General features: G+C 48.1%; 1 protein-coding gene across 1 annotated transcript; it reads left to right on the top strand.

Moving 5' to 3' along the window:
- The first annotated feature begins 5870 nt into the window (after positions 1 to 5870).
- LOC135906883 (probable phosphorylase b kinase regulatory subunit alpha) lies at positions 5871 to 26772 on the top strand. Its single transcript, XM_065438520.2, has 7 exons — positions 5871 to 6461; positions 6912 to 7014; positions 11586 to 12924; positions 16109 to 17488; positions 18990 to 19244; positions 19889 to 20086; positions 26074 to 26772. Exons 3-7 carry the CDS (start codon positions 11608 to 11610, stop codon positions 26419 to 26421), a joined length of 3498 nt encoding a protein of 1165 aa, XP_065294592.2. The 5' UTR covers positions 5871 to 6461; positions 6912 to 7014; positions 11586 to 11607; the 3' UTR covers positions 26422 to 26772.

Below are 26772 nucleotides of genomic sequence, written 5' to 3'. Positions count from 1 at the left end.
GGCGTTTGACCTTTGCTTGGTTTAAAAATCAAGCACGCGCTTCTGTATCTTGTGTGTTGGTTTCTATAATTTCTAGACTGGCACCTGTCCCATAGTCATGTATATTAGCAAATCTCCAACATTTGCATATTTTTGCGTACATTTTGCTGCGGTGTTATTCTGTATACGGTTTCCTGTTAGCCTGCACTCGTGAGGACACTTTAAGCACGCCAGCCCTAAGCGCGTGAACTTGCGACCTATAAGCATCCACTCCCACAAATTTAGCAAGATATTTTTCATTGACCGCTTATCGCTATTACGCTCTTAAATATCGTACAACTTGTGACAATTTTTTTTTTGCACAACAATAGGCGTAACAATATCGTGTGCGATTCCATACATTTATGTATTTCCTTGCACTCAGAACTCGCCTTTCACCGCATTTCACATCATGCGATTGAATGCAAAAAAAAAATTTCCCTAGCCAAAGTTTGCAGCAAAAAAAAAAAAATAATAAGAACTCATGGGTAATTTGAAGGTTTTCAAAGCGAATATATCTTTTGCCTAGCCCGCCACAACTTCGCGTCTGTTGGTCGGTCAGTCGATCAATCATTCTTTCGACGGATGCATTTGTGGATGTATACAAATATATAAAAATGCTGTGACGAAATTAGTAAATTTGCAGGCATAAGAGGATGTCAACTGGCACAGGACTAGCGCTTAATTGTAGGTCACTGGGAAAGAAAGGCCTTCGTACTGCAGTGGACATAAAATGATGATGATTTTGATGGTTTAATTGAATTGTTTATTTCTGTGCCCAAAAACAGCATAGGTGCAGAATTTGTTTCGCAATTTGGTGTACAGTGAAGAAAAAAAGAAGACAAGAAGAGATCATCAACGATATCGGTATAACATGGAAGAACATTTCAATAGTATTTTTAAAAGCAGAGATATCCTTTATGATGTAAATCGGCTTATAGAGGCACTGAGTGTTCACCGGCAAAGCAGTGCCTGTGAGTGCACTTAAGTTACACGTAACCTAACAGCACATCAATCCTGCATACATAATGTCCCCTCATTATCTCCAGAGCACGCAAGCCTCTTATAGCGCATGATATTGAAGTGCTTCTGTGATGTTCTTAATTTGGACATCACGCTCGGGCAACTCGGCGTGTACCACAGGATGCTGCTTCTTGTATGGCGAATAATCTTGGCCAACAATTTAGCGCAAGCGAGGGCAGCTGTGTTATGCATAACAAAACAATGCATCACTACAAAAAAAAAAGTATAATGTCGGCCCATAGGGAATCTCGAAAGCGCACAGACCTCTTAATGGCATAGCGAACGATTTTCCCAATGGCTTCGCTGAATTTTTATATTTCTTACATTTGACCTAATTCATTCTTGGCCACTGGATATAGAGGCCTTAAGCATATTTCCATATCTACTGTGCTTCGTGCGCGTATCATTTACATATAACTGTACTGCATACACCTACCTCACCTCACCGTTTGTCCCTCAACAAACATCAACCTTCGGCTTCGTCACATCCCCGCGTAGGCGTCTCACATTTATGCATCCACCTCATTCGGTGTTTGCATATCGTATAGCTTGTGAAGGGTGTAGTGCATAGACATAGACATTGCATGGCATTAATATCGTGAACTGTGCCGCGCACAAACGTGCACATTGCGTGAGATTACGCGTTGGAACGAACAAGAACAAAGGCTGTTGTGCACATCGCATTTAGTTTTATATATCATTTAATAAACAGCCTCGCGAAAACTATGCCTCATACAGACTCGAATATGTGCGCACGATTTGTATAGCTTTTTACGTTTTCAGGCCCACACATGTGCGCGTCATAACGAGACAGAACGTACGGAAGGGCGCGCGCCGAAATCCTGGCGCTTCATTCTGTGTAAGTTGTTCGCACGTTACGCTATGTCGGGCGTGTAAAATATGTTATACGGTTTTCATTTACTCTGCATAACGTGTTTAACGTAGGTTGTTATTATGCAATGGGATATTATTGTAATTTCATTATTTCTATGCGTCTCGCGTCCATCGCATCTCCCAGCCGCTGCCTATGCGACAGGTGGAGGGAACCTTTACAATTGGCTCACCGCTTTTATTCGCACCCGTCCGTCAATTGTAAAGGCACTTAAAAGAATTTACTATTATTATTATTATTATTATTATTATTATTATTATTATTATTATTATTATTATTATTATTATTATTATTATTATTATTATTATTATTATTATTATTATTATTATTATTATTATTATTATTATTATTATTATTATTATTATTATTATTATTATTATTGCGAACCGCAGCCAATGAAATATTAGCGTCGGCATCTTTGCTTGAGCGGAGAGAATCTTTCTTCCGTGTTTTCTATTTCTTTCTTTCTTTTTCAGTTGGTCTGAGAGCAATACTGTAGGCATATAGCCTCTTACCTAACGCCACTAACAGTGGGGAAAAAAGGCTGAAAGAAATAAATGTATGGAAAAAAAATCGATCGCAGACCCACCGACCTCACTGTACCGCCTTTTTAAGCTGTACTTCCACAAAGAAATAAAAAGCAACTGCAATGAGGGGCAGAAAGTGAGCCTCTATGCGAATGGCGCTTGTTGGCTCTCCGGGACAATAACGCGGCGGCACAGAAGGTGCTGGTGGCGACCCCTCGCTGCGCTAGGCTGATCAAACTCACATCGTGCCTAGACCGTAGTCCAGTACACTCTAATCGTACCCACTTGTGCATCGGAAGCGCTCATCTCATTCGCGCATTAAGGGCGCGACTGCGTTGCCTGTCCTTCGCCAACTCTCACTTCCACGGCTCGACGTGACGACTGCATCGAGGCCGTAAGTGATGAGATTTACGCATGAGAGATGCCGTATTAAACACGGTTTTGCGAACGCTCGATGTTGCAGCGCCCGTGTTCACTTCCGGGGCGTACAGGGAGCAGTCACTGGCACAACTGAAGAAGTTAGTTGTTGGCGCAGGGCACCCGAAAGATCTCTGCTACAACCCACAACTGACAGCAGACTCATGCTGTTTAGCAGAATCACATCCCAATTTGCAGCGAAGGTGATTCTTTCGAGCAACTTCATTTAAAAAGTTCAGTTGCCTGTAACTAAACCCCACACTTTAATACGTCGCCCGACTGTGACTCGCTCGCACAAAACCTTGCCAGTGCGTGATGCTTTCGTGAACTTTTCTTGAGGAATTTTTTTTCTCACAAAGGTTCTAATTGGTTTCCACGCGTTTTACTTCGCATAGAGATTTGCCATATAGTATCAATACCCCCCCCCCTCCCTCCAATTTTCACTTAATTTAGTCTTTGGGGCGATTATAGATGTTCCAGGGCAGTGCACTACATTCTGCGCTGTTCATAAAACACACTTATAACGCTCCAAATTGCATTTCCCATGTTATTTACTTGTAAGGCAGTGACTATTCCACACAGTTTCAACTTCGCCTACGCGTCCCATAACTTGTCCTTGATTTCAACTAAATATAAGCAACTTGCCTTGTTGAGTTCACCGAAGATACTTGAGAAATGTGACTCGAACCTCCTATACAACGCATGAAAATACGAAAGAAATGAGGGTTCAGTAATTATTCGCCATTCTTCTAACAAAGGCAGGCACGTTAAAAATTCGCTACATGTTACGCTTAAAATGCCACCCATTTCCAATGAATGCAAAGTTGGTGTAACGTAGAGTTGGCTCGGGACACTGGGAAATATATATCGTAAAAGGTCCTTGCAACGCTTTCGAGAATTTGCAAAATATTTTTTTTTAGTCAAGCTCATTTTTGATGCACAATATTTGACATCGCATACTGATTGACAATAGTGCCTCTCCCCCCCCCCTCCCTTCTCATTTTTCGGTAAGTCTGACGTCGGTGTCATTTGCAGTCACGCCAGGGCAACAGGCAAAATTTTACGCGGTTCGTCAAACACACTCGTAGCGTTCTAGAGAACTCGCATGCCTCATTTATTGCAAAAGCCGCAATTAGCCCGCTCTCTGAACTTTTCCTACACGTAACTCATAACGTGGTCGTTGTGTTCACCAAATAAAAACAAGATGGCTCGTTTAGTTCACCAAGGACGCCGGGAAAGTCAGCTGCGAACCTTGTATAAACGCATGAAGATACATAAAACACGAGGGTTCACAAATTATTTACAACTATTCTAAATGAAATCAGACACTGCAAAGTTTTGACATGAATTACACTGAATATTCACCCCCTTTTCACTAAATCTAAACATTATGTGAAGAATAGGTATCTCGGGACATTGGAAAGCGTAAATGCTAACGGCATATGACGCTTTGAAACACAAAGTTAAACATTTTTTGCAATAGTGGATTTAACTGATGACACTTTAGGCATGCTCACGCGAAACATGCTCCCCATTCACCCAAAATTTCAACTTTATGGCATGTTAAGTTCCTTCGGGACATCGGGTTATTCGGAACATACGCTTGTATATTACGCTTGAAGCTATAGCTCTGCAATGTTTGTACAAGTAATGTTCTACAATAGGTGCGATTAAACTATATATTTAAAACTTTCAGCGCACGAAGTTCTCGCAAACTCTTGAGCTCTAGATATGCCACCAGCAACGGTGAAATGAATATGTCAATAAATTACGTTGACCATCCAGGGCTGTGGCGGTGGTTGTCAAAATGGGCAATAGGCGACAGTGCGAAAGTCCCACAGCGATGCTTACGTAACAAAAAGATTGCGTAACAAAAAAGTGCAACACGTAGGCGGCTAATCACTGCCATGCTTTCGCTTCATAGCACGGAGTTGGTGACAAAGAGTACAGAGCTCTTTTTTTTTTTTTGTTAACAGTGGCTCACGTCCGGAACGACAAACCGAGTGGAGCTCAGTGGCTTAATTTTTCATTCATTCTCTCCTAATTGAACAGGCATGGCACATGTCTTAACTGGCCCCATTTCAATGGAGGCGGCGTATATAGGAACACTGGGGTACCATGTTTGAGGTTCAGGTTAAAAAATCAGCAGGCCGTCAAAATTAGTCCGGAACGTCTGCACTACGGCGTCCCTCATAGCTCAGTGAGCAGCTTCGTCCACCATTCAATTTTAAATATATCTTTTCCGGGTGTTTGCTCCTCTGAGCGTGCGCTGCGTCACAATTCATTAGTGTCAACCAACGCACGTTACAACAGCTGTCCAAGGCTCAGGAACATGCCTGGCGGCGATTACAGACCAATACATATTCCTATACCCGAGGCTTTACCCCCATACCTATCAAGTTATATGCGCAGATACTTGCAAATTTTGTAATGAAACCCGCGAAGCTCACTCTTATCGTGTGGGAATGAACGAAAATACCATTTCAGCACGGTAATATGAGCACTATGGAGCAGTGGGAGGCCCTGATGCGCAGCTCTTATCCGGCCGTCCAAAAGACGCGCCTGGGCCCAGAGGCTTCCGGAGTCAGCAGTCACGTCTACAATTCTTTCTGACCAATAAAGCTTTAAATGCGTAAGCATTTCTATGCCTACCCAATGAGTAAACCTGTCCGTCGCACAAGACGAATCGCTATAAAAGGAAATAATGTGTAAAAGAACATTCTCTATGAAAGCTTTGTTGAAAGATTTGGTGATGGTGGAATAAAAGCCACCTGTTAGAACCGCATGTAGAGCCGACTTGGTGCATTGTAGACATCACGAAAATTCCGATTTTGCGAAAATTTAATGCCAAACACGCCACATCCCCATTACGTTTCGGTGGTCGCGGGATGTGCCTTCTGTTGGGGCGTTCCTTCGTCGACCAACATGCCACCAATCAATAAGGGCTCTCAAGCTTCATGTTGTACATCGCGGAGAGATAAGCAGTCAGTGACTTGATAAGGATAATAAGGAGTGATGAAGTGTTATATGGGTTTATCACGGTTGGGTTGGCTCGACACGGTTGGATAAGGTACTAAAGAGCGATAAGGACTTATAATGGTCGGATCAATTACGATAATGTTCATAAGCACTGATGACCGTTGATAAGGGTCGGATCATGTCCGATAAGGTTGATAAGGACAGATAAGGGTTGATAAGCTTTGTACTGGTCCGGTCAAGTTTCATAATATTGATAATGGCACTGGATGACATAGATATGACAAGTAGCACAATTCTTACGCATACTTAGACAACTCCCACGGGAGTTTCTGCGCCTATGTTTATCATTATCATCATCAACGCTATGGTTGGAGAGGGACTGGGGAACGGGACGCCAGCGAGTACACTCGAAAGAGCTGCGGAAGTTTCCCGTCGACAAAGAAGTGGCGCGTTCGAAGCGCGTGCGGCTGCTCGAGCCAACCCGCAAGTGACACACACGAACAAGAGCAAACTGCGTTCCTCCTTCGCACCCCGCGAGCTCAGCTCGGACTCCCATGGTCATCTTCTACCGTTGTCCCTGTGCGACTGACCTTCACTTCCGCAAGGTAACTTATACACATGCATTCCCAGTTGCCTCCCTTAGGACGAACGGTATAGTGGGTAAAGCCACGTTGCCATCCGTACTCAGAAAAACCAACAGGCTCGCTCTTGGGTTGCCGTCGCAACTCCACGCGTTTCGCTGTGGTATTCCGACTGCACGTTTTATTGTGGGGCCCCTTTCGACATAGCGCGCTCCCCGCCACGCCTGATCTTTCACATACGTGTTTGTGCGCCGCAGTGTTATTACGAGTAGTGTAATCCTGGCTTTCACAACGCTCTTACATCCGCTCGACGGTGACGACGACGCGGCGCCAAATGTCGCATTCGCTGCGCGGCCTTGTTTTGAACGCTTGCTGCGTATTAACAGCGCGTGTCAGTGTAACAGTCGGAGAGTCTGCGTATAGTGTGCTGCGGTGCTTTCTGCAATGCTTACAATATTACTTTTTCACATCCAGCGCAGTGCATGGTGTTTTTCGAGCCATTTTGTGAGGAAGATTTTCTTGCACCTGCCACAAGGCTCCTTGAGCTGTTCTCGCAGTTTGCAAAGCTGCACTCCAGGTGAGCGTTGACTTCTTACACTTTCGTTTCTCCCATTTAGGAGCTCAAAACAAATATAAAATTCATGGCGCTTCAGCTGCCCCTTTGATAGAGTTGTATCGCTATAATACCGTAGTGCAGTGTTAGTAGTTGCCATAAGTTCACGTTCCACTTAACGCATTTCCTTTAACATTGCCGTCTAATGCAACTTTGAGCGAATTGGCACCGTCTCCTGCACTTTTATGCTCTTGGGCTGTATTCTCCGTGGATCACTTTTAAGGATAACCCATTTATTGCAGTACGTATGTTTGCTGAACCACGGCACAGAGAGAAACAAAGCAAGGAAGGAAGGGAGGAAGGGAGGAAAAAGGTGGAGAAGAAAAGGCAGGAAGGTTAACCAGTTTAGCTCAACCGGTTTGCTGCCCTACACATGGGAGCGAGATGGGGGGTGATGAAAAATGGTGAGGAGGGAGAGATAGAGCACATAGAACAGCACACAAATGATCAATTACAGTCCGTCACTCTTGCGTGGTACCTGACCTCACTGTCACATCCGCTTGTCCAAGCTCGTCTCTTTCAAAAACCGAAGTTGTCCCTTCGCCGCCTTCCGCACGATGTCTATGGTCAGTGACATGGGAAAGCCGTTTCAACTGACGATGGTCTATTGACAAGGTGCGCTAGAACGGATGCCATGGACTGTCTCTGAACATTATATTCAGGACAGTCGCACATAATATGTTCCAGCGTCTCCTCGCTGCCCCGGAAAGCAAAGAAAATACCTGTTGCTCCAATGGCTGTCGTTTCAAATTTTACGTCACGTCACGTCACGCAGATACGATAGCGTATCTGAAAGTTATTATCGACAGTGCTGTCCCCTATGCCATTTACCGACGAAGATATCTGCATGTAAATTAGAATGTGATCAAACAATCTTTTCCTGTCGGCCAAGGCGATTATATTTAAACGTCTAGGCCACGCCAGCATGGGTTGTTGATCGAATAGACGTCCTCGGCGCCCTGCTTTCTAACAATCCATTTCGCTGTCCATTCTTTTCTCGTGTCTTCATTGGCTTCAACGCAACTGGGACCATCCGCGCCTTGCACCCAGTAGCCGATATCTCGGCGATGAAGTCGTCCGAGCCAGCGAGAAAACGGGAAAAGAATGGATGATGACTTGGATCGCTAAGGACTCGCGAACAACCTTCTGTGACAATGAAGCGAAAGCTAGAGGGGCGGAGCTTCCGCACGTGTTTTACTCCATCAATCAGTCTGGCACAATTTTACAGCGCTTTCAGTTTCTAGGAGCAGATAGTGAACCTGTGTAGCTTCCGCGTGCGACCGCTTCGCATTTTGCCGAAGGCGAAACATAAAAGCGAAGAGAGAAATCAGCAGAGGACACCTAAGCACTTCTTATGAGTTGTGAATGCGAGAGCATAAATGTTCAGTTGAACGCCGCTGAGGGGCCTTCCGCGTTACCAACTCCTCGCAGGTAGGCAAGCGAGCGCGTTGAGACGCTTCGCCAACGCTTCGCGTGTTTTGATTCGGCCTTACCGAGGCGCAGTTAGAACGCAGGTGATAGCTTGCGTGGGCAAAGAACGTGCGGATAACAGAAGCTTCCGAGAGCGAGGGTGACGGGGTGTCGCGGCGATGCCCTGTCCCCTCACGCAACACCTGGCGCGCTATCGCAGCAGCAGGTGTGCCCTTTCGCCCCCTCTGCTATGTCGAGGCGCGTTCGTGACGTGGCTTCGCAGCCAATAGAAATTTAAATGCCCTTTTGAGTTTTCCAGACCATAGAGTTTCCTACAAAAATTGTTCCAGACAACAGACGCCAGCTTTTTCGCTCGATGAACCATTTGATGCTTTCGCATAAAAAGAAAAGTAAAATTTAACACTTAGTGATGTAACTCATCTCTTCTGACATGGAATGTTTCTGTTTCTGTTTGTTTTCTGTTCCGCCAGCTTAGGCGAATGGAAACTTTAGTCTCCTTAACTTCATATTTTCGGAAGTGACGCTAGGTGTGCGCGCTTTGCCCCCCTACCGTTCTCTTCGTTGCCACATTCTCTTCATTACCGTGTGTATAAAAAATACGACCCTTGTTCTGTGTCTCAAGATGTACGCTCGTTGCCATGAAATCTACGGGCTCCGTCATCTTACTTGGAAAATGCAGCTGCTTGTAAATGAGGCCGCGCTCACCTTTAATTGGTCGATCACAGCCGCGAAACGCGCTCTGGGCACAACGCGCCACGTGAGTAGAACACGATCAGTGCCCGTGTTCTGGGGCTTCTCGTTTGTAAGTGCTTCTTGCCATTGGCCGGCCTCCTTCGCTAATAATGTCCAGCATCAGGATTAGCTGGAATTTTTTCTTACGAACAGTTCTAGGGCACGAGCTTTTTTTTTTATTTGTAAATAAGGGCCCCGATTTCGTAATAGAAACGTATTCGTAAGCGGTGGTGTGAGGACCAATTTAATGAAGTACATAGTGCGCCAACGTAAGTGGCAACACGATATTTGCGTGCAGTGCCCATAATTTTCTTCGCTGTTCGTTTGAAATAAAAAAATTAATGTCACGAGATTGATGTTTCATCCCGAGTACTAGGTTGATGGTACAGCGGAAAGTAAGGCTCGAGCTTGCACAACGTTTTGATAAGCGCTTTAGCTGAGGCACCATGTATGCCGATGGTTGTTCGAGAACCAGATAAGCCTCAAAGGGTTTTAAATGTTGGGAGGCAATTCAACGTGTAATCGAAGTCGGTTAAAGCCAACGTCTTCCTGGGTGAGTTGGGGGTGAGAATGGGGTGTTTGAACCGTATGGTTTATTGTGAGAGCTACTCAGGAGCGACAACGTTTAATCGACGCCAACCAGAGGTTGAATCACCTACCAAAGATTTGTCATCACTTATCATTATCATAATAATGATCATCCTCATCATTATCATTATGATAACAATCATTATATCATCATCACTACCGCCATCATCATCATAATCACAATCATCATCTTAGTCTTCCCATACCCTATGGCACTTAACCAGCGGCTCCAGGTTCACTTATGTTTAGACCGCTATCTTCAGTGTCGGGCCACGAGAAAGGCTAGAAACAGGTTAAAAATTTACGTTCCCAATACGGAAAAGTGGTGATGACTCGCCGAGGAAGACATTATCTTTAAAAAGGTTTAATTTATAGTCTCTACAGTTTCTCAGCCAGCGTGCGAAATGATGGGTACAGTAGAAGGATTTTCCTATGGACTTTGTCCTTGTGGCGCCAATCGGTTTTGTGACTTTGCAAACTGATCATTGTCAGAAAAATATTGCGTTATAAATGAAAAGATTTCCAGTGATTTCGCATGTGCGCAGAGACTAATTGACTTGCTGTGTTTAGAAGACTATATGAGCGCTTGGAAATGTAGCAAAAAAGGCGTAGTAAATAATGTTACAAGATCGTTTGAGACCAGGTGCACGAAGCTCAGACAAATCTATCCTTCCCATGATAGGTAAATGATCGCGGTGGTGGTGCTGGTGGTAAACCTTATTGAAGGGGGAAAGAGGAAAGGGGGGGAGGCTGAAGGAACTGGCTCAAGTAAGCCCCTGGGCCTGCTTGGGTGCAGAGCTCCCTCTAGTAATTTTTTGTAGGAGACTTTATCGCTAAGGCGGGATGATATTTTTTCACCCCGTAAAATTCCCGCTACATCTTCAGAATTCTGCCATGCTTGCGTTTCAAGCCGATCAGAGAAGGCGCGTAGCCAACCTGCGGGCCAATGAGAGCTGTCAAGATTGAAAATTCGTCAACGCAGCGGAATTTCATGCCGTACGGAATTACACCCTCGATCCAGCTATACGTCGTCTGCTAAATAGAGTAACCGCGCACACGACAGCACAAACCCAATGAGCGAACAAAGCGCTGTCCTGTCATATACGCCCCTAATTTCGTTTCACATAAGCTCCTCTAAATAATTAAAACATTCGTTTGCAAGTATGTTCCTCTTACTTAGTGGAACTTAGGTGGAAAAAGATTTGAGTGATATATAGTAGCAGTAGCAAACGCTGCACCAAATAGCACGCGTTTTCAAAACTCAGCTTCCTTTGCGAATTCTCCGGGACTTTCCTGGCAGTAGCTGTTGGGTGCCGTTGCTTTCTCGCACAGCTCACACTTTATAAAAAGGAAAACCTAATAGCATGTTGATGGCAGGATCGAGCCCTAGTCTTCTAGCACAGCTGGCCGATGCTCCAACCATTGAGGCCAAAATTGCACGTATGCTTCTGTCGTGCGAACCGCCAACCAGTGCTTTGAGACGATAGCCGCGTGTGTCACACTGCGTATAGCACTAGTACGCGGGAGCACATTCGCGCGTGCATTTCCTTTAGGACAAAGACGCGGGAACGAAATGGACAAATTTGTAGCATGTGATTGAACTTTGTACGTTATACGTGACGAGTTTAAGGCGCGAATTCTGAATAAGATTAGCTGGAAAGTTGAGGTATCACTGCTCTGGTAGCGTCTGCAAACTAAGTTTGCTGACACTACCTTATAAATAAATGAGCGTCGTTTAAAATGCACCGTGAAAAACAAAGTGAACGGTCACGTCACGGACGCAGGGTATTTATTACGTGAAGAATCATGGCAACGCGGTGCAGACCTCGACTCAGCTACTACCACTATCTGCTGCAACGCACCGTCCTCCAGCATCAGGACCCCGGGACGGGGCTGATACCGTCGCAGAAGTACGATAACCACGCGTGGGTGCGCGACAACGTCTACGGCGCGCTCGCGATCTGGGCCCTGTCGCTCGCCTACCGCAAGAACACCGAGCTGGACGAGGACCGAGCTCGCACCTACGAGCTGGAGCGGCGCTGCGTCATGCTGATGCGAGGCCTGCTCGTGGCCATGATGCAGCAGATGGACAAGCTGGAGCGCTTCAAGGAGACGCACAGCCCGGAGGACAGCCTGCACGCCAAGTACAACTCCACCTCGGGGGCCACCTGCGTCGGCGACGACCAGTGGGGACACCTGCAGCTGGACGCGACGTCCCTGTTCCTGCTCGCCCTGGCCCAGATCACGGCGTCCGGCCTGCAGGTCGTCTACAACCTCGACGAGGTGGCATTCGTGCAGAACCTTGTCTTCTACATCGAGGAGGCCTACTGCACGCCGGACTTCGGCATGTGGGAGCGAGGCGACAAGACGAACCGCGGTATACGCGAGCTCAACTCAAGCTCCGTGGGGCTGGCCAAGGCCGCGCTCGAGGCGCTCAACGACCTCGACCTGTTCGGCGGCCGCGGCGGTCCCTCGTCGGTGGTGCACGTGCTGTCGGACGAGGCGCAGGAGTGCGACGCCGTGCTCATGTCGATGCTGCCGCGAGAGTCCAGCTCCAAGGAGGTGGACGCGTCGCTCATCTCGGTCATCAGCTTCCCGGCGTTCGCCGTCACCGACGCGGAGCTCATCGAGCTCACGCGCTGCACCATCGTCGACAAGCTGCAAGGCGAGTACGGCATGAAGCGCTTCCTGCGCGACGGCTACAAGACGGCGCGCGAGGACCGCAGCCGGCTCTACTACGAGCCGTGGGAGCTGCAGGGCTTCGAGAACATCGAGTGCGAGTGGCCCCTCTTCTTCTGCTACATGATGATTGACGCCTGCTACCGGGGCGACCGCGATACGATGGACGAGTACAGCGAGATGTTGGAGCGGCTCTGCATCCGCACCGACGAAGGTCTGCGCCTGATACCGGAGATCTACGTCGTGCAGCCGGACAAGGTCAACAGGGAGGCCGCGATGCCACACAGCGAGCCCCGCCTGCCCGCCGGAGAGATCCCGTTCCTGTGGGCCCAGTCGCTTTACATCGTGGCCCACCTCCTGCAGGAGGAATTCGTCAGCCCGGGCGAGATGGATCCGCTCAACAGGCGCCTGGGCATGATGAAGAGCCCCGACGTCGTCGTCCAGGTGCGTGCTTTCCCGCATAGGATGCCTGCATTCAGTACTGGTACATATCAGCTTCGTTTTTAAATGCGAAGCATTTCTTGGCCAACGATTGCCACTTTGACAGCACTTATCTGTCTGGCCACCTGCGTCTTGGTAATCTCATGGTCGTTTCGTTATCATGGTACGTACCACAATTAGTATAGTATGACAAGAGTGTACAACGAACATAAATGATCAGTCATGACATAAATACCATGACATTTCTGTCATGTAGGTCATGAAACAGCCGCCTACGTATTGGTGCTTTCATGGTCGTTTCGTTAACTTGGTAGGTACAAAAATGGGCATAGTATGACAAGAGTGTACGACTGAAATAAATGATAGGCCATGTCATGAACGTCATGACATGCGTGTCATGTAGGTCATGAAACAGCCGCCTACTTCTTGGTATGTACCAAAACTGGCATAGTATGACAGAGGGCATGACGAACGTAAATGATAGGTCGTGACATGGGTGTCATGTAGGTTATGAAACAGCCGCCTACGTCTTGGTGCTCTCACGGTCGTCTCGTTAACTTGGTACGTACCAAAATTGGCATAGTATGACAAGAATGTATGACCAACATAAATGGTAGGCAGCGATGTGCGCGCCATGTAGGTCATGAAACAACCACCTACGTTTTTGTGCTCTCATGGTCGTTTCGTTGGTAGACTTCCCGCACACTGCTTCGCTTAGCATCGATTCCCACAGGGTGGGGGATCTGCAGGTTCTTTATGTATTTTGATTAGTGACGAAGCTACTAGCCTCACCGTAGCCGTGGCCCAGTAGATAGGGCGTCCGCTACTGCTACGGGACGGTAAGTAAGTCGTCCGAAACCTGTCACTGGGCACCCGTCAGTTAAGGCGTCCGCCGACTCGGTGCTCGGTAGTTTACCCGGTGCATAAACGCCTGAAGATATGCGCTCCGACGTGCCCTATCGGTTACCCACGTTCGAACGCTAGCCAGAAAGAGTGATCGGTGTATCGGCCATGATGCCCGTTAGGCTGGCCTGACGGCAATCGCTGCTGCAATGACGCGGAAATAGGTCCAGCGCGGGCGTTTGTATGTAAATAACAGGCCCTGTTGAGACATCTGCGGCTCTGGAGAATCGGTTTAGCACAACCTGCTACACTGCAAAGAGTACAGTAAAGAAGTAGCTCTACTTAAAATAAATGTCGCCACAATATACGTAGGCCCTTCGACTCAAAGCTGCCATATAAGGTTACTCGCACTGCTCATCAATGCATTGGCAAACCCTAGACTTTTTGGTAGCTCATCTAAAACCATGTGGCTGACTTCCAAAACATGATTAATCTAACTAATGTTTATACCATTTAAGGAGTCGTCAGTTAAATCAGGATAAGAAGTTGTAGTTATTTTAATTTCTTCTGCCTCCTCTTTCTAAAGCATACCTCTCCTCTCCCCACCAGAATCGCACATAAGAAACCTTCAAACCTATAATCGCCAATTCCCTCCACTACCTAATGAAGAGTGCGGTTGCTCAAGAGCATACACTAAACGACCTTTATTGGGATTTCGGTGGCGAGATTTAGTTTCCTCGCTGCAAAGAACAGTGGCTGTTATCTGCCCACAAACAACGATAACTAATTCGTTGGTCATGCTTTCTGCATTTTTGTCGCTTGTTAAGCTTCAGGTAACGTAACGACGAAAGACGGTAACGTTAAACGACAGAAAAATGGCAGTATAGATTAGAGAGGCAAACGGTTGCTGAGAGACAAAGAGTAAACCGGAGACTTGTGCCTCCGCTTCGCTACTCCGCATGTAAATAGGGAAAAAAAGGCTTCAGAAAGAAGGGAGGAGAAGAGGGAAATAAAAGCGGGAAAATAGCAGCTACTATAGGCGTTCATTAAGTACGCTGTTAATCTCACCACGCTGAGTCTAGCGAAGTAACGTCACTTAAGCGTCGAAGAGTCGTTTAATAGGGCTATTGAAGTCTTACTAACGCAATCGGGTGTCGCTTTTTTGTATTCTATAGGCCACAGGAAGCACTAAAGTTCACTAAAAGGCACTGCTTGCTCCTCACACTTGGCCATGCATTGCCGTGAGTGCGGGTGCGCGACAGAATGCGCTAGAACCTAGATTATTTTTCGCTGCACAGACCGGTTGGCACGTGAAATTTGCGAGGCTCTAGAATACAAAAATCATGACCATATTGTGCTCCTCCGATATCATGCTCCTCCATGACCTATCGTGCTCTTCCATCCTTCAATAGCCCTTCAAGGAAAAGAAATTTCCTTTTTAGACCACGCTACTTTAGGTTGTTGTTAATTTGTTATTTTAGTATCACCTCCTCTAACCATGAATGCTTGTCATGAATTGTTCACGACCTTGCAGGTGCAGGCGCAGTTTAAGAGTATATTAACTCGTTCATTCAATAACATTTCCTGTTAAACGTCAGCGCTTGTGTTTTGTCCACATCTTCCTTCGTCTTCGCTTTCAGTGCGCTGTTGCTTATTTGCCATGAGGTGTAAATAAGATTGCTAGGGGATATCAAGATCGAAGTTTATGACGGTGTTATATGTGGGCCAATAAGGTTCTGAAGCTACGTCAATTTTTCGTTTGGATGAAGAACTTGACTAGTTCTTGACGTATTGACGATGCATATAGAACAATTTAAAGGAGGAATATTTGTTGAATTGTGGGAAATCGGGCCGAGTTATTCAATAGCGATCGGGGAACGATCCATGAGAGTGAGACTAAGAAGGAGGAAATCGATCCAGTAGAGACAATGGTTTTGAATAACGTCAACTGGGAAAGGTCAGAAAGAAAATCTGACTCACGAAGCAACGGAACCGAATGAAATATGGTATGAATGTAACTAGCACAAAAAAACAACAAGCAAGTATTTTTCAAACTATTGCGAAAGATCATGATTCACAAGGGTCAAGAAACTTCCAGAGAGTTGTTTGCACAGTAAGATGAATTTATTTCACAAAGGCAATGAAATTAAACATTATATTGCAAAGAACTCATTGAGTTGTGTACCATCGAGCACAGGCTAAATCTAGTATATGATCGCTTAAATAAAGTCGCCCTTTGCCCCCACTCCTCCAACCCATCTCTCTGTTGACTCTCAAAGTGATATTGGGCTGCATGGTAATGAATATTACAATACAATGTTCAAATGTCTGTTTCTACGTCCAGATTGCCCTTCTGGCTGAGAATTCTGCGATGCAGGAGAAGTATTACAGCCTGTGCCCCGGCATACAGAAGCTGAGTGAGGTGAACCTCATGCAAATACATCCGGCCAGGACCCTAGGACAACTGTACAACTACCTGGGCCGCAACCGCAAGCTGGGCCTCACCGGACGCACGGGCAGCGAAGTCGGCCTGCTGGCGACGAGCAAGCTGTACAGCCTCCGCGATGAACTGTTCGTCTTCACTCCCCAGAACCTGGACAGCGAGGAGTTCCACCTCGTCAACGACGTCGACCTCTTTGTCAGCACGCTACGCTCGGACATCGCGGTGCTTCGCTCGCACTGGCACATGCTGGGCCGACCCACCATGGTCGTCATCCTCAGGCAGCGACAGATGCGCAACGGCGAGCCGCCGCTCTCGCTGCGGCAGACCATAAAGAAGCTGCACAGTGGCTACATCAACGGCACGCGCGTCTGCCTGGGAAGACTGGGCGACTTTCTCAACACCTCGTGCGTCGCCAGCCTCGACTTCTTGGGCAACGCCGAGGAGGGCGAACCGGAAGTCCTGCCGCCCGCTATCCAGGAGTTCTTGGACAGCAAGGGCCGCCAAACGGCGGCCATGCGGGCCGCTTACGTGCCAAGCCATATCTTTGCGGAAGTGCCAAGTGGCGCGGCGCTCCGCAAGTCCACGGTCACTGGCATCATACGGCGGAGCCGCTCGATCCCCGGTCAGGAGCACACGCCACCCGAGGACGGCTCCGCCGGTTCGTCGGAAGCGTACGACGAACCGAGCGAGCCTTCTCGCCTGATGTCCCGGCGAAGCAGCTCCATCGAGGGGTCGCTGTCGCCGCCACCGCCGCACAAGAGCACCTCCGAGCTGCACTTGGACCAGGTGGCCGAGCAAGAGCTCCTGGTGACGCTGCGACAGACCGACTCGCTCGAGGAGCAGGGAGACATACTCCACTACCTGGCCATGCGCAAGGGTCTCTCCTGGGACACCGGCCTCGGCAAGCCGCACTCGACGATCACCGTCCGCAGCCTGTTCCAGGAGTTCTACGAACACGCGGTGGACCAGAGCAAGTGGGCGCTCGTGCGCCACTTTGCCAGCGCGCTTGGCAAGCGGGTCGAAGACCTGGCCAAGTGCGTCACGGACTTGCTCGTGCGCCAGAAGCAGCTGACCGTGGGCATGCCTCCGCACAGCGAAGAGGTGATCACGCGGCCTCTGCCCATCAAAGAGCTGCGCGATATCATTGCGCACGCCCACAAGGGCGACCAGAGCACGGCCATGCTCACGCAAGAGCTGCTCGCCTACCTGGCCATGCTCATCCGTGCGAGACCGCGCCTGTTCAGCGAGATGCAGCGTCTGCGCGTCGGCCTCATCATACAGGTACGCGGTGCTCTCGTATGGCGTGTCGTCAGTTACCCAGCCCTTGAGGAGCAACGCTGGCGCGAAGGCTAAAGCCCTAGCTGAAGGCTCGCTTTAACAGATTCAGCGAATGTTTCGATTCACGCGCTTATAGAAGAAAGCCGCCCTCGAAATTAATAGCACTGGGCACAATGATCGGTAATGCCAAGAAATAATAGCACCGGGATAATGTGAGTATTTTCTTGCAATTCTTTTTCGTTTCGCGCTTCGTCAGTGATTTGAGCGGCGTTACACTCCTGAGCTCCGGAAAAGAATGAAGTGAAACCGAACCAATGGTGTTGTTACATTATGCTGGCCTAGCTTTCTAAATAGCTGCTACGTCACCTACCCTGCTACAGTCCGCCAATTCTGCGACGATGATTGCGCGTGGATGACGTCTTCTGTGTACAAAGATTGAGCAATGTGATCAGTAAACACCCTTTGATGCTAGCCCTCGGTCCTGTGTGCATCTTCTCATCCGTCTTTTTTTTTTTATTGTGCTTTAGGTTGTCTCTGTCTTCGAAGATGGAAGGGTAACCAATGAGAGTGCAGCGTAAAGGATAGGAAGGTGGCAGTTTTGATTAGAAGTAGGTACACGGAGCTAAAGCACCTGTTGAGGCAGGTCATGAACGGCGCAAGAGAAATAATGGACTGCTATTTTTTAAAGCAAGCAAATGGGTCCATGAATAGGGAAAGAAATACAATAAAGGCAGAGGATTGGATGCAGTGATTAAGTTAAGAAGACCGAAATCCGGATTTGTTGTACAGCAGTTCACCTTGGACATGAGGAGCGCACAGGAGACGAGGAAAAGAAAGAGCGATGATGGCGCAACGCTGCTGTCGGAAGCAAAGTTAAATTGAAAGTGAACACAGCAGACGACAGGAGAGTTCGCTCATAATAAGGCTAATTTAATTGCTAACGTGCTCATTTCCAGACAAGCTTCATAGTCCTGAGTGCGGGAGGAAGACCATTGTCACACAATGCATACACGGCGGAGTAAAAACAAACTGAGCAAACAGCCCAGCAACACCAGTTGGAAGTCCCATGCCATTTTAGGCTTCATCTTGTCCTCGTTTATGTGACCAATATAGAATGTTACCAAGGTAGCTGATTGCTTTCCTCTCTCTCTCTCTCTCTCTCTCTCTCTCTCTCTCTCTCTCTCTCTCTCTCTCTCTCTCTCTCTCTCTCTCTCAGACATGAATGTGGTCGGCGTGGGGCACAGAGTGAAGGAGTCGCGCTAGTTCTGCGATATGAGAAAGGGCGGGTGAAGAGGCAAAGTTGCCCCTTCACTTAGAGATGCCGGATTGGGAAGTCTTCTTTTAAAGCTGAATCAGGATCGGGTCACCTGAGTTATCTTCAGCTTCTTTTCCTTCCACCAAACTTCGTACATGAATAAATATTTGATAATGATGATGATGATAATGATAATGATGATGATGGTGGTGGTGGTGTGTTGATGATGATTGCTGTTATTATACGCAGGTGATGGTGGGCGAGGTAGCGCGCATGCACCATTGCCCAACGGACGACGCAGCGGACATCCTGCTAGGCCTGAGCCCGTACGAGATGCAGTCGCTGCTGCTGGACATCATCAGCGGCAAGGAGCGCGAGGAGGGTGCGAGTCCGCACGGGGCCACCAGCGGCACCCCAAGCCTGGTGTCGCCCAGGCGCCGCTCTGTGGCCGACGTGTTCTCGCACAGCGATTACGAGGAGTCGTCGCTCAGCGACGACACGCAGGTGCGTTGCGAACGGCCGCACGCGTATACGCCAAGTGAGATCACACGCGCGAGCGTGAGCGGCGTGGCTTCGTGGGAAGGAAAGAAAACGCAGCGCGCCTCTTCAGTCTTTATGCCAAGACGGGTGTTGCAATGGAGGCTCGTTGGCATACTAAAGGTGCAATGCAATGCATACATGTATACGGTAGCAGTCTAAGCACTAAACGTATAAACACAAGAAGATACACACACAGCGATTGCCAACACATCTGCCCTTTCTCGAGCTGGTTTCCGAAAATAAATCGTTCTTGATAGGCAGCGTGATGCGTGCGTGCGTGCGTGCGTGCGTGCGTGCGTGCGCGCTCGCCGTTCAGGCAGAAGACAGGGCAAGGAGACACGCAGAACCCGCATGGATGCTTTTATAGCGTCCTTCCAATGGCAAATGTGCTCGCGGGCGGATTCTCGAAAGTGCGTCGTACTGAGTGGTTGTTTGCACATGTTATTAGCGTAGGTGCGCAGGCTACAGCTTCGACTTCGCGGTACAAAGGCATTCCAATGTATACATGTTACTGTGCGAAAAATACAATTCTATAGTGAAATGTGACATGTGGCGTGGTGAGCTAACCGCGGGCGCTGGCTGGATCGGGATCACTCCTATACTCGCAGGGCCTGTGGCTTCGTCGTCGAAGACTGGACGGCACCCTGAACCGCGTGCCCGTGGGATTCTACTCGCACGTCTGGTTCATCCTGCAGCGCTGCCCCGGGGTCTGGGTGCGCGGATACTGCCTGCCCCAGGGCCTCACCAAGGAGATGACCAACGGAGAGATCAAGTTCGCCCTGCGCGTTGAGGAGATGCTCAACATGGTCGGTTGATTACACACTTCGGAAACAAATGTTTCGACCGCCCTATACCGAGTTTTCCAGTAACCGCAGAACTGCCACATTGTTGATGGCATAGCTTCTCGTATTTAACAGTTGCTCTGTTGTGCAGCTAGCCTGTTGCGCAACTTCGCTTTTTTCACAGCTAAGCTGTAAGGTCCGATCTCAAGATACGTGGTTGTAGTTCACCGCTATGGTTGTTACTAGTACCCCGCAACCGAACGCCTACGTGCCTCAGTGCGGCGATGTACGGTACACGACGCACTTTTAAAGAAAATACATGATTAGTATTGAAACAAATATGATTAGAGCATATCATCAACTCAGTGGAAGAAAAGGGCTTCATATGATGCGTAGGTACACCAATACATTGTCAAGAAAACATCGCCCTGACCATATTTTCAAAGCTGCGCTGTAATCAGTCCCGAAATACCAATCTGTTGTTCATTTTATTTATTTATTTATTTATTTATTTATTTATTTATTTATTTATTTATTTATTTATTTATTTATTTATTTATTTACTTATAGTTTTCTGGCCACCCCCTCTCCCTCTTCTGAACAGAAAATTTAAGGTGGCCAGGCGTTGGAGTGAAGACATAGATGAGAGTGAAAGATTCAATTTGAAAGCGACGGGGGAGCCAGTGGCGGTCACAAAAGTGTGTGTGTGTGGGGGGGGGGGGGGGGGAGGTGGTGCATAAGTTAATGCTACCCCCCTCCTTTAACCGACTTGTTTTCGCCATTAAGAACAATTGGGCTAAAGGTACGGCGTACTATTCGTGTCCGCGTCAACTCGCGTCTGGTTGTGCAAAAGCGATCATTATTTGTGATCGTTAAAGGAAATAATGGAGGAGGAGAATTCAGCTGGCCGCAACGCCTGGCACCTGAACAACGGCGAGCAAGGGGGCTTAAACGAAAGGAAGAAAAGTACGGGAAACCGCACAGCGAGAAATGGAAGACAGGGACTATTCTGTGTACTTGCACTACACGCAATATCGCTTCTTAGGACAATTTAGTCGGGGAAATTTTAACTCTAATGCAGGGCACATCATGAGTACAAGCCAGCTATAGTGGCCCGGATGTGTGTCACTGTGGTAATGTGCAATTTGAAAGCACTGAGATTACCGAAATTTGTTGGCTTCCCGATCATTTCTCAGGGCGCCAGTGGGGAGGTGTTCTTGAAGAGGGCACACAACGTGCCCTAAGCTGATATCTGGCATGCGCAGCACTCAGGGATTCAAACGCGATACTCAAAGAGCATGACAGCCGGAATTTTTTGAGCCACCGGTATACGCGCCGAGGGCATCCAGGTGATGCATTGTGATATACGACGAAAGCGATAGCACTTGTCGCGCATTATAGTGATGGTATTTGGTCTCCCAGCGATCACCAAGCGCTCGCGGGTTGCGCAGAAAATGTCGACCGCCATGCGGCCCGAGTATGGCGTTTGAATCGCTGAGAATTGTACATACACATGCTCAGTGGCTATGGTGTTGGGCTGCTGAGCACGAGGTCACGGGATCGAATCCCGGCCACGGCGGCCGCATTTCGCTGGAGGCGAAATGCGAAAACACCCGTGTACTTGGATTTAGGTGCAAGTTAAAGAGCCCTAGGTAGTCAAAATTTCCGGAGTCCTCCACTACGGCATGGCTCATAATCAGAAAGCGGTTTTGGTACGTAAAACCCCGTAATTTATATAACTGTACATATACAGGGTGCCCCACGTAACTTGCGCCAAGATTTTAAAAAATGAAAGGCGCGTTGGAAGCCTATTGAACCGAACGCGTACTATTCGCACTGCTCAGGTATTTTTCCCCCGTAACTCACTCATTAAGTTTAATTACCCAACTTTTAATTATTGGCTGAGGACCCCAAGTATTATACGCAGATTTGTAGAGTACCTTCAGAAACCACCAATCGAGTTGTTTCTTGTACGATGCGTCTCACATAGTCCTTTCTTTTTTTTTCCGGCTTGCAAAGAAAGCCCGCGAAATATGAAGAAAACCACGGGACGGAGAGCTTGCGCAGTGGTATCGTGCTGCTCTCAAGCGTGCGTTCGGTGAACCAGCTCGGCTTCATCGTACCTGGCAACGGGGAAGCGGCAGGGCGTTATCTCCTCGGCAGCCCTCGGCCAGCAGCGTGTATTTGCGCCTACGTTTGCGCCGTCGTACGACGGAAGCCGCGGGCCGAGCTGCTTACAACCATCATAACGCCCTGCACGCTTCCCGTTGATGTGATGGGAGCATATGGCCGCCACTGAAGCGTAGTAGTGGAGCAAGCGTAATTCGGCTTCCTGAGGCTTATAGCGCGTGAAAAGACAAGGACGAAAGTAAGACGTGACACACACACAGGCGCGTACGTCTTCCTTTCGTCCTTGTATTTTCACGTGCTATAAGCCTCACAATGTCATACCAACAAGCCCAAATCACTGCATTACAGAAATTCGGCTCCCACCTGCGGCAGGTTTTCTCTCCTCTATTTTCGTTTCCCTTTTCCTTATTGTTCCTGCATTTCAGTTAAAAAGAACAGCTAATTTCCTTTATACTTCCCTCGTCATTATTGTTTGCCAGCTTCGCGTGGTTGTAATTAACAAAAAAAAGCCGAGCCCCATTGTACCCTTTTTTATATGGACTTCTTTGAGGTGCACAAAGCACGGTACGCAACCGAAGTTTGCACTCAGTCTCCATTAGAATACGGCCGGGTTGGTCAGTGGTCGAAACCGCGACCTCGTGCCCAGTAGCAAGAACCACTCGCGTGTTTGCGTGAATCGACCCGGAGGGGACCAACAATCAGTGTCTCTGGCGCCTACATGTACGAGGTCTATTAACAAGGTACACAGGTGCACAGAGGTTCCTGTGCGCCCACGTCGTGAGCAACGTCTGTTGACCGAGAAAAAGACGCGTGTAGAGCACAATTCCAGCTCGACTTGTAATCACACGCTTGAATTTAGTGATGCGCAAAATGCACTCGAGTGAGTGACACTGAGCGCGCCAGCGTCTGGCCGTCGGCGTGCACTTGCAATGTATTCGCAGCTGAACTGTGTTTTCTGTTGTCGCTGCTTTCGTCATGATCTGGCGTGTATCGAGACTTTTCCTTCCTCCGGGATGATGATGGTTATGATTATGGGCCCTGCCTTGGTCTCTATGAAGGTTGGGCATGTTTACTTGCGCATTGCCCAACCCATTTGCTGTAACCCCCGCTGTTTAGATGACAGACATGTGTTTTACTGTTGCACTGAGTTCTTTAAAGCCGGATTTGTTCTAACTATCATTGGTCAATAGATTGAAAATACCTAGTACGCTTGTCTCCTACGTTGTGACAGGGCTGTGCACGATGAAGCTCAGAGCTAAAATGAGCCATTCGCACAGCGCAATGATAGCAATGATAGCGAAACTAGACAACAGGATATTGGAAAGGACTTCAGGACGTTCTCAGCTATCAACCTGGATTCGCGATTCGTTAACATTATGTGCAACCAGCACATAATGTTAAAGTATTGCACATAGTGTTAAAGTATTGCACTATCAGTATTGTGCAGCGTGAAGATGTAACGCCGTCCCGAAAGTATTACGTAAACGCATAAATGCTTTCTTAAACCTAAAGCCACGTTTACGTGAACGCGGTAATGGAGATTTTAATGCATATCGCATTCGTTTAAACCGGACCAATGCGTTCGGAAGGGGCGGGGCGATTATTCGACAGACGAAAACAATTTAGACGCAGATGTCGATTTCAAAGAATTCGTTCAAGTATCCCGCCAAGAGGTCAGTAGAAAAGGAAAGCTTTTGACACCATATAGTTTATCACAAAAATTACTGTAGAGGGCGTTCTGATGCGTCGATCATAGAATCTGGAAAGGAGTAATGGTACCAGCGCTAAAGTTCGCAAGTGCCATTTTGTGCTTAAAATCGGATATCTTGTCGGATTTGGAAGTTAACCATAGATCGATCGACATTCCAATTGGCTTTGGGAGCCCACGGTAAAACCACGAATGAGGCAGTGACATGGACTGGGCCTCTTTTAAGGCGAAAGCCTTAAGGGGCTCGTTACAGTGGCTCATACCCGAATAAAGCGGCGTCTAGTCACGTGATGCAAAAATTCATCGACGATTACGACACTCCGTAATGCGAAACTTTGAGCTCAGCTCTATACGCGTTTTCATTTCGCGATATATTGACTGGCGCGGACAATCCGTCTCATGCGGCACGCTGCAAACGGAGCGAAGTGTGGCGCGACCGACTCGCTAATCGGGAAATCGCGAGAGGCAGGGGGCGGGTGGCGCGTGGGCGTGATTCAGAGCAGCCGCCGCAGACAGACCTCCGCTCATGCAGCGCTTGGTCTGGTGCGCTCGCCGCATGCATTATGGGTGGCTTCACCGGAAAACAGGCTACTGTGGTGCTTTCTCGGAAGGATAGTCGCCGCAGAGAGCCCCAAACACACTGGCTGTAAAACGCGCGCTGCGCGCCGCCGGCGTTAGAACGCAGCTGCGGCAGAGCGGCCGCACCAACTGACGACGAGCCACTGCGGCAGTCACGTGACAGCGGAAAAATCTCGCGTCTTCTCTGTAGATGCGAGATGTCGCACGCTTTTTCCTTCGTCTACTGGCAGGTCTGCGCTGTGTTTAGGTTCTGCGTCCTTCGTTCTTGACGCGAGTCATGTCTTATGAAGATGACAACGTCGAATGGGAATAAAGAAATTAGAAGGAAAAATCTGCACGATAACACAAAGGACAGTGCCTTGCTAAACAGGCCGAAGCTGGTTGCCTCAATACAAAAACATACTGGAGGAAATGCAACAAGATGAGGCATGTGTATGCTGCAGCAAAAATCCGAAGACCACTCAGCACGTCCTAATGGACTGCGAAGGGATTCACCCAGTGAAGCCCCTAGGTAACGTACTCCTTCCTGAAGCGCTTAGATTTAAAGTAGATGGAAGTATCAGCCGGTCAGCAGTCGAGATAAGCAAGAGACGTTTAGGGTATTGGTGAAAGAAAAGCAGGGCAGAGATTGATACGACCGGATCCGTTACAGGCATAGGTAGCGGTACAAGGTAGGTAGGGAAGGTCTGAGAAAGAGAAAAAGGATTAAGCAGACGTATACAAAAATCCTAGAATGAAAAGCATGTATAGCATACCTGATTAATTTAAGCAGACTAGGTGACCATTTGTCACCGCCCCATTTCAAAGGGGATGCTATAAAATCATCATCATCATCGTCATCATTGTCATCGTTTAGTTATCAAGAGATTGATTGATGGTACTTGAATTTGGGTAATCTTCATGCTTGTGGCTTTAGATGTTCCTATGGCGTTATCTATTAGGTTTTACGTTTTCTATATTTCCGAGAAACCATATTTGTTTAAACATACGTAGGCAATAAGTTTCTGCACACACGAACAATCAGTGCGAATTGTTGCGTTTATAACATTTCTAGAGCAGTTTTATTTTATTAAATAACTATTTGCAAAGTCCCAATTTACGGTTTTAAGCCAGAAGGACGAAATTAGAGAAATGTGATGTATTATACTCGTGGAGGAAGGGAAGAATAAGGAGAGATCGAGCGTTGTGCAGCACGATTGAAGTTAAACGTATTGACCCAACACATGATGGTCACTTCAGAGCGCACGGTAAGTTTTAGTGCTACCGCTCTGCAGACAGAGCTACGGCAGGGTGGCCGGAAAAGGGCGCATCAATTGGAAACTACCGGGAACCAAGCATTTTCGGCCAATACGCTCAGTCTTGCGTGTCACGTGTTGAGCGGGTACCTAGAGGGAAAAAGCGAAAGGAATGGATTCTCGGTGCTTGCCAAGACTGTCTGCGTGACGTAGTGCTATATGACTACAGTTTATTTCCTTCCTCCGTGGCTATGTACCCATCACAACCGCGCTGGCTGAATTAACCGCCAGGCATGCAGCTCCCGGCCCCCAAGTGATTTCCGTAGGAAACCCAATGGCTTGCGCCACAACTCTTTCAGGTGGCGGAGCCCGAGTACCGGCAGTTGCTTGTCGAGGCCCTCATGGTGATCAGCCTGACCGTGGAGAATGACACGGTGGCCAACTTCAGGATGCCCATTGACGTCGAGACCATCGTGCAGCGCGCCAACGGGCTCTTCCTAGACGACCAACGCGCCTGCCAGGGGAACGCGACGCTCTGCTGCACGTCTCAGCGCGGCGTGATGACCTGCCAAAGTTCGGGGGGCATCTGCGAGCACTTCTACGACTCGGCGCCCAGCGGCATGTTCGGCACCATGACGTACCTGATGCGCTCGGTTGCCTACGTGCTGCCCGATGTCGACATCTCCCTGGACTGCATTCCCTCGTGACTTTGCCTCTACAGATCGTGCAGTCCTCGTGTGAGCGAGGACGTGATCCTTGGGCGCTGCGAGTGGAGGACCGCACGCAGCTGGACGCTCCGGCGCTTTCGCTTTGGGTCGAGTTGGTAAATTCATAAGAAAAGGGCGCGAATGCGAAAGGCAGGAGACACGGGATACGGGAACAATCAGGTTTCATTTCAACTGAAAACCTGAACGAGTAATGCGAATAGGGTGACCGACCACGTGGCTGCCTTTAGTTACTCTTCTTTTTTTTCATTTGACGTGTATGATTTGTGTAAGTTGTTTGCTGTGTCCCTTTTGTAAGCAATGGCGTAATAATCAGTTATTTCTACAATGGTG

The sequence above is a fragment of the Dermacentor albipictus genome, chromosome 5 (genome assembly GCF_038994185.2).
Source record: "Dermacentor albipictus isolate Rhodes 1998 colony chromosome 5, USDA_Dalb.pri_finalv2, whole genome shotgun sequence".
In the NCBI taxonomy this organism is placed as follows: domain Eukaryota; kingdom Metazoa; phylum Arthropoda; class Arachnida; order Ixodida; family Ixodidae; genus Dermacentor; species Dermacentor albipictus.
This window is presented reverse-complemented; position numbering and strand designations above follow the sequence as displayed.

Coding starts and splice junctions, on each gene's coding strand:
- LOC135906883 (XM_065438520.2), top strand. CDS start 11,608: ATGGCAACGCGGTGCAGACCTCGACTCAGCTACTACCACTATCTGCTG. Junction 17,489..18,989: donor GCGTCGGCCTCATCATACAG/GTACGCGGTGCT, acceptor TATTATACGCAG/GTGATGGTGGGCGAGGTAGC. Junction 19,245..19,888: donor CGCTCAGCGACGACACGCAG/GTGCGTTGCGAA, acceptor CTATACTCGCAG/GGCCTGTGGCTTCGTCGTCG.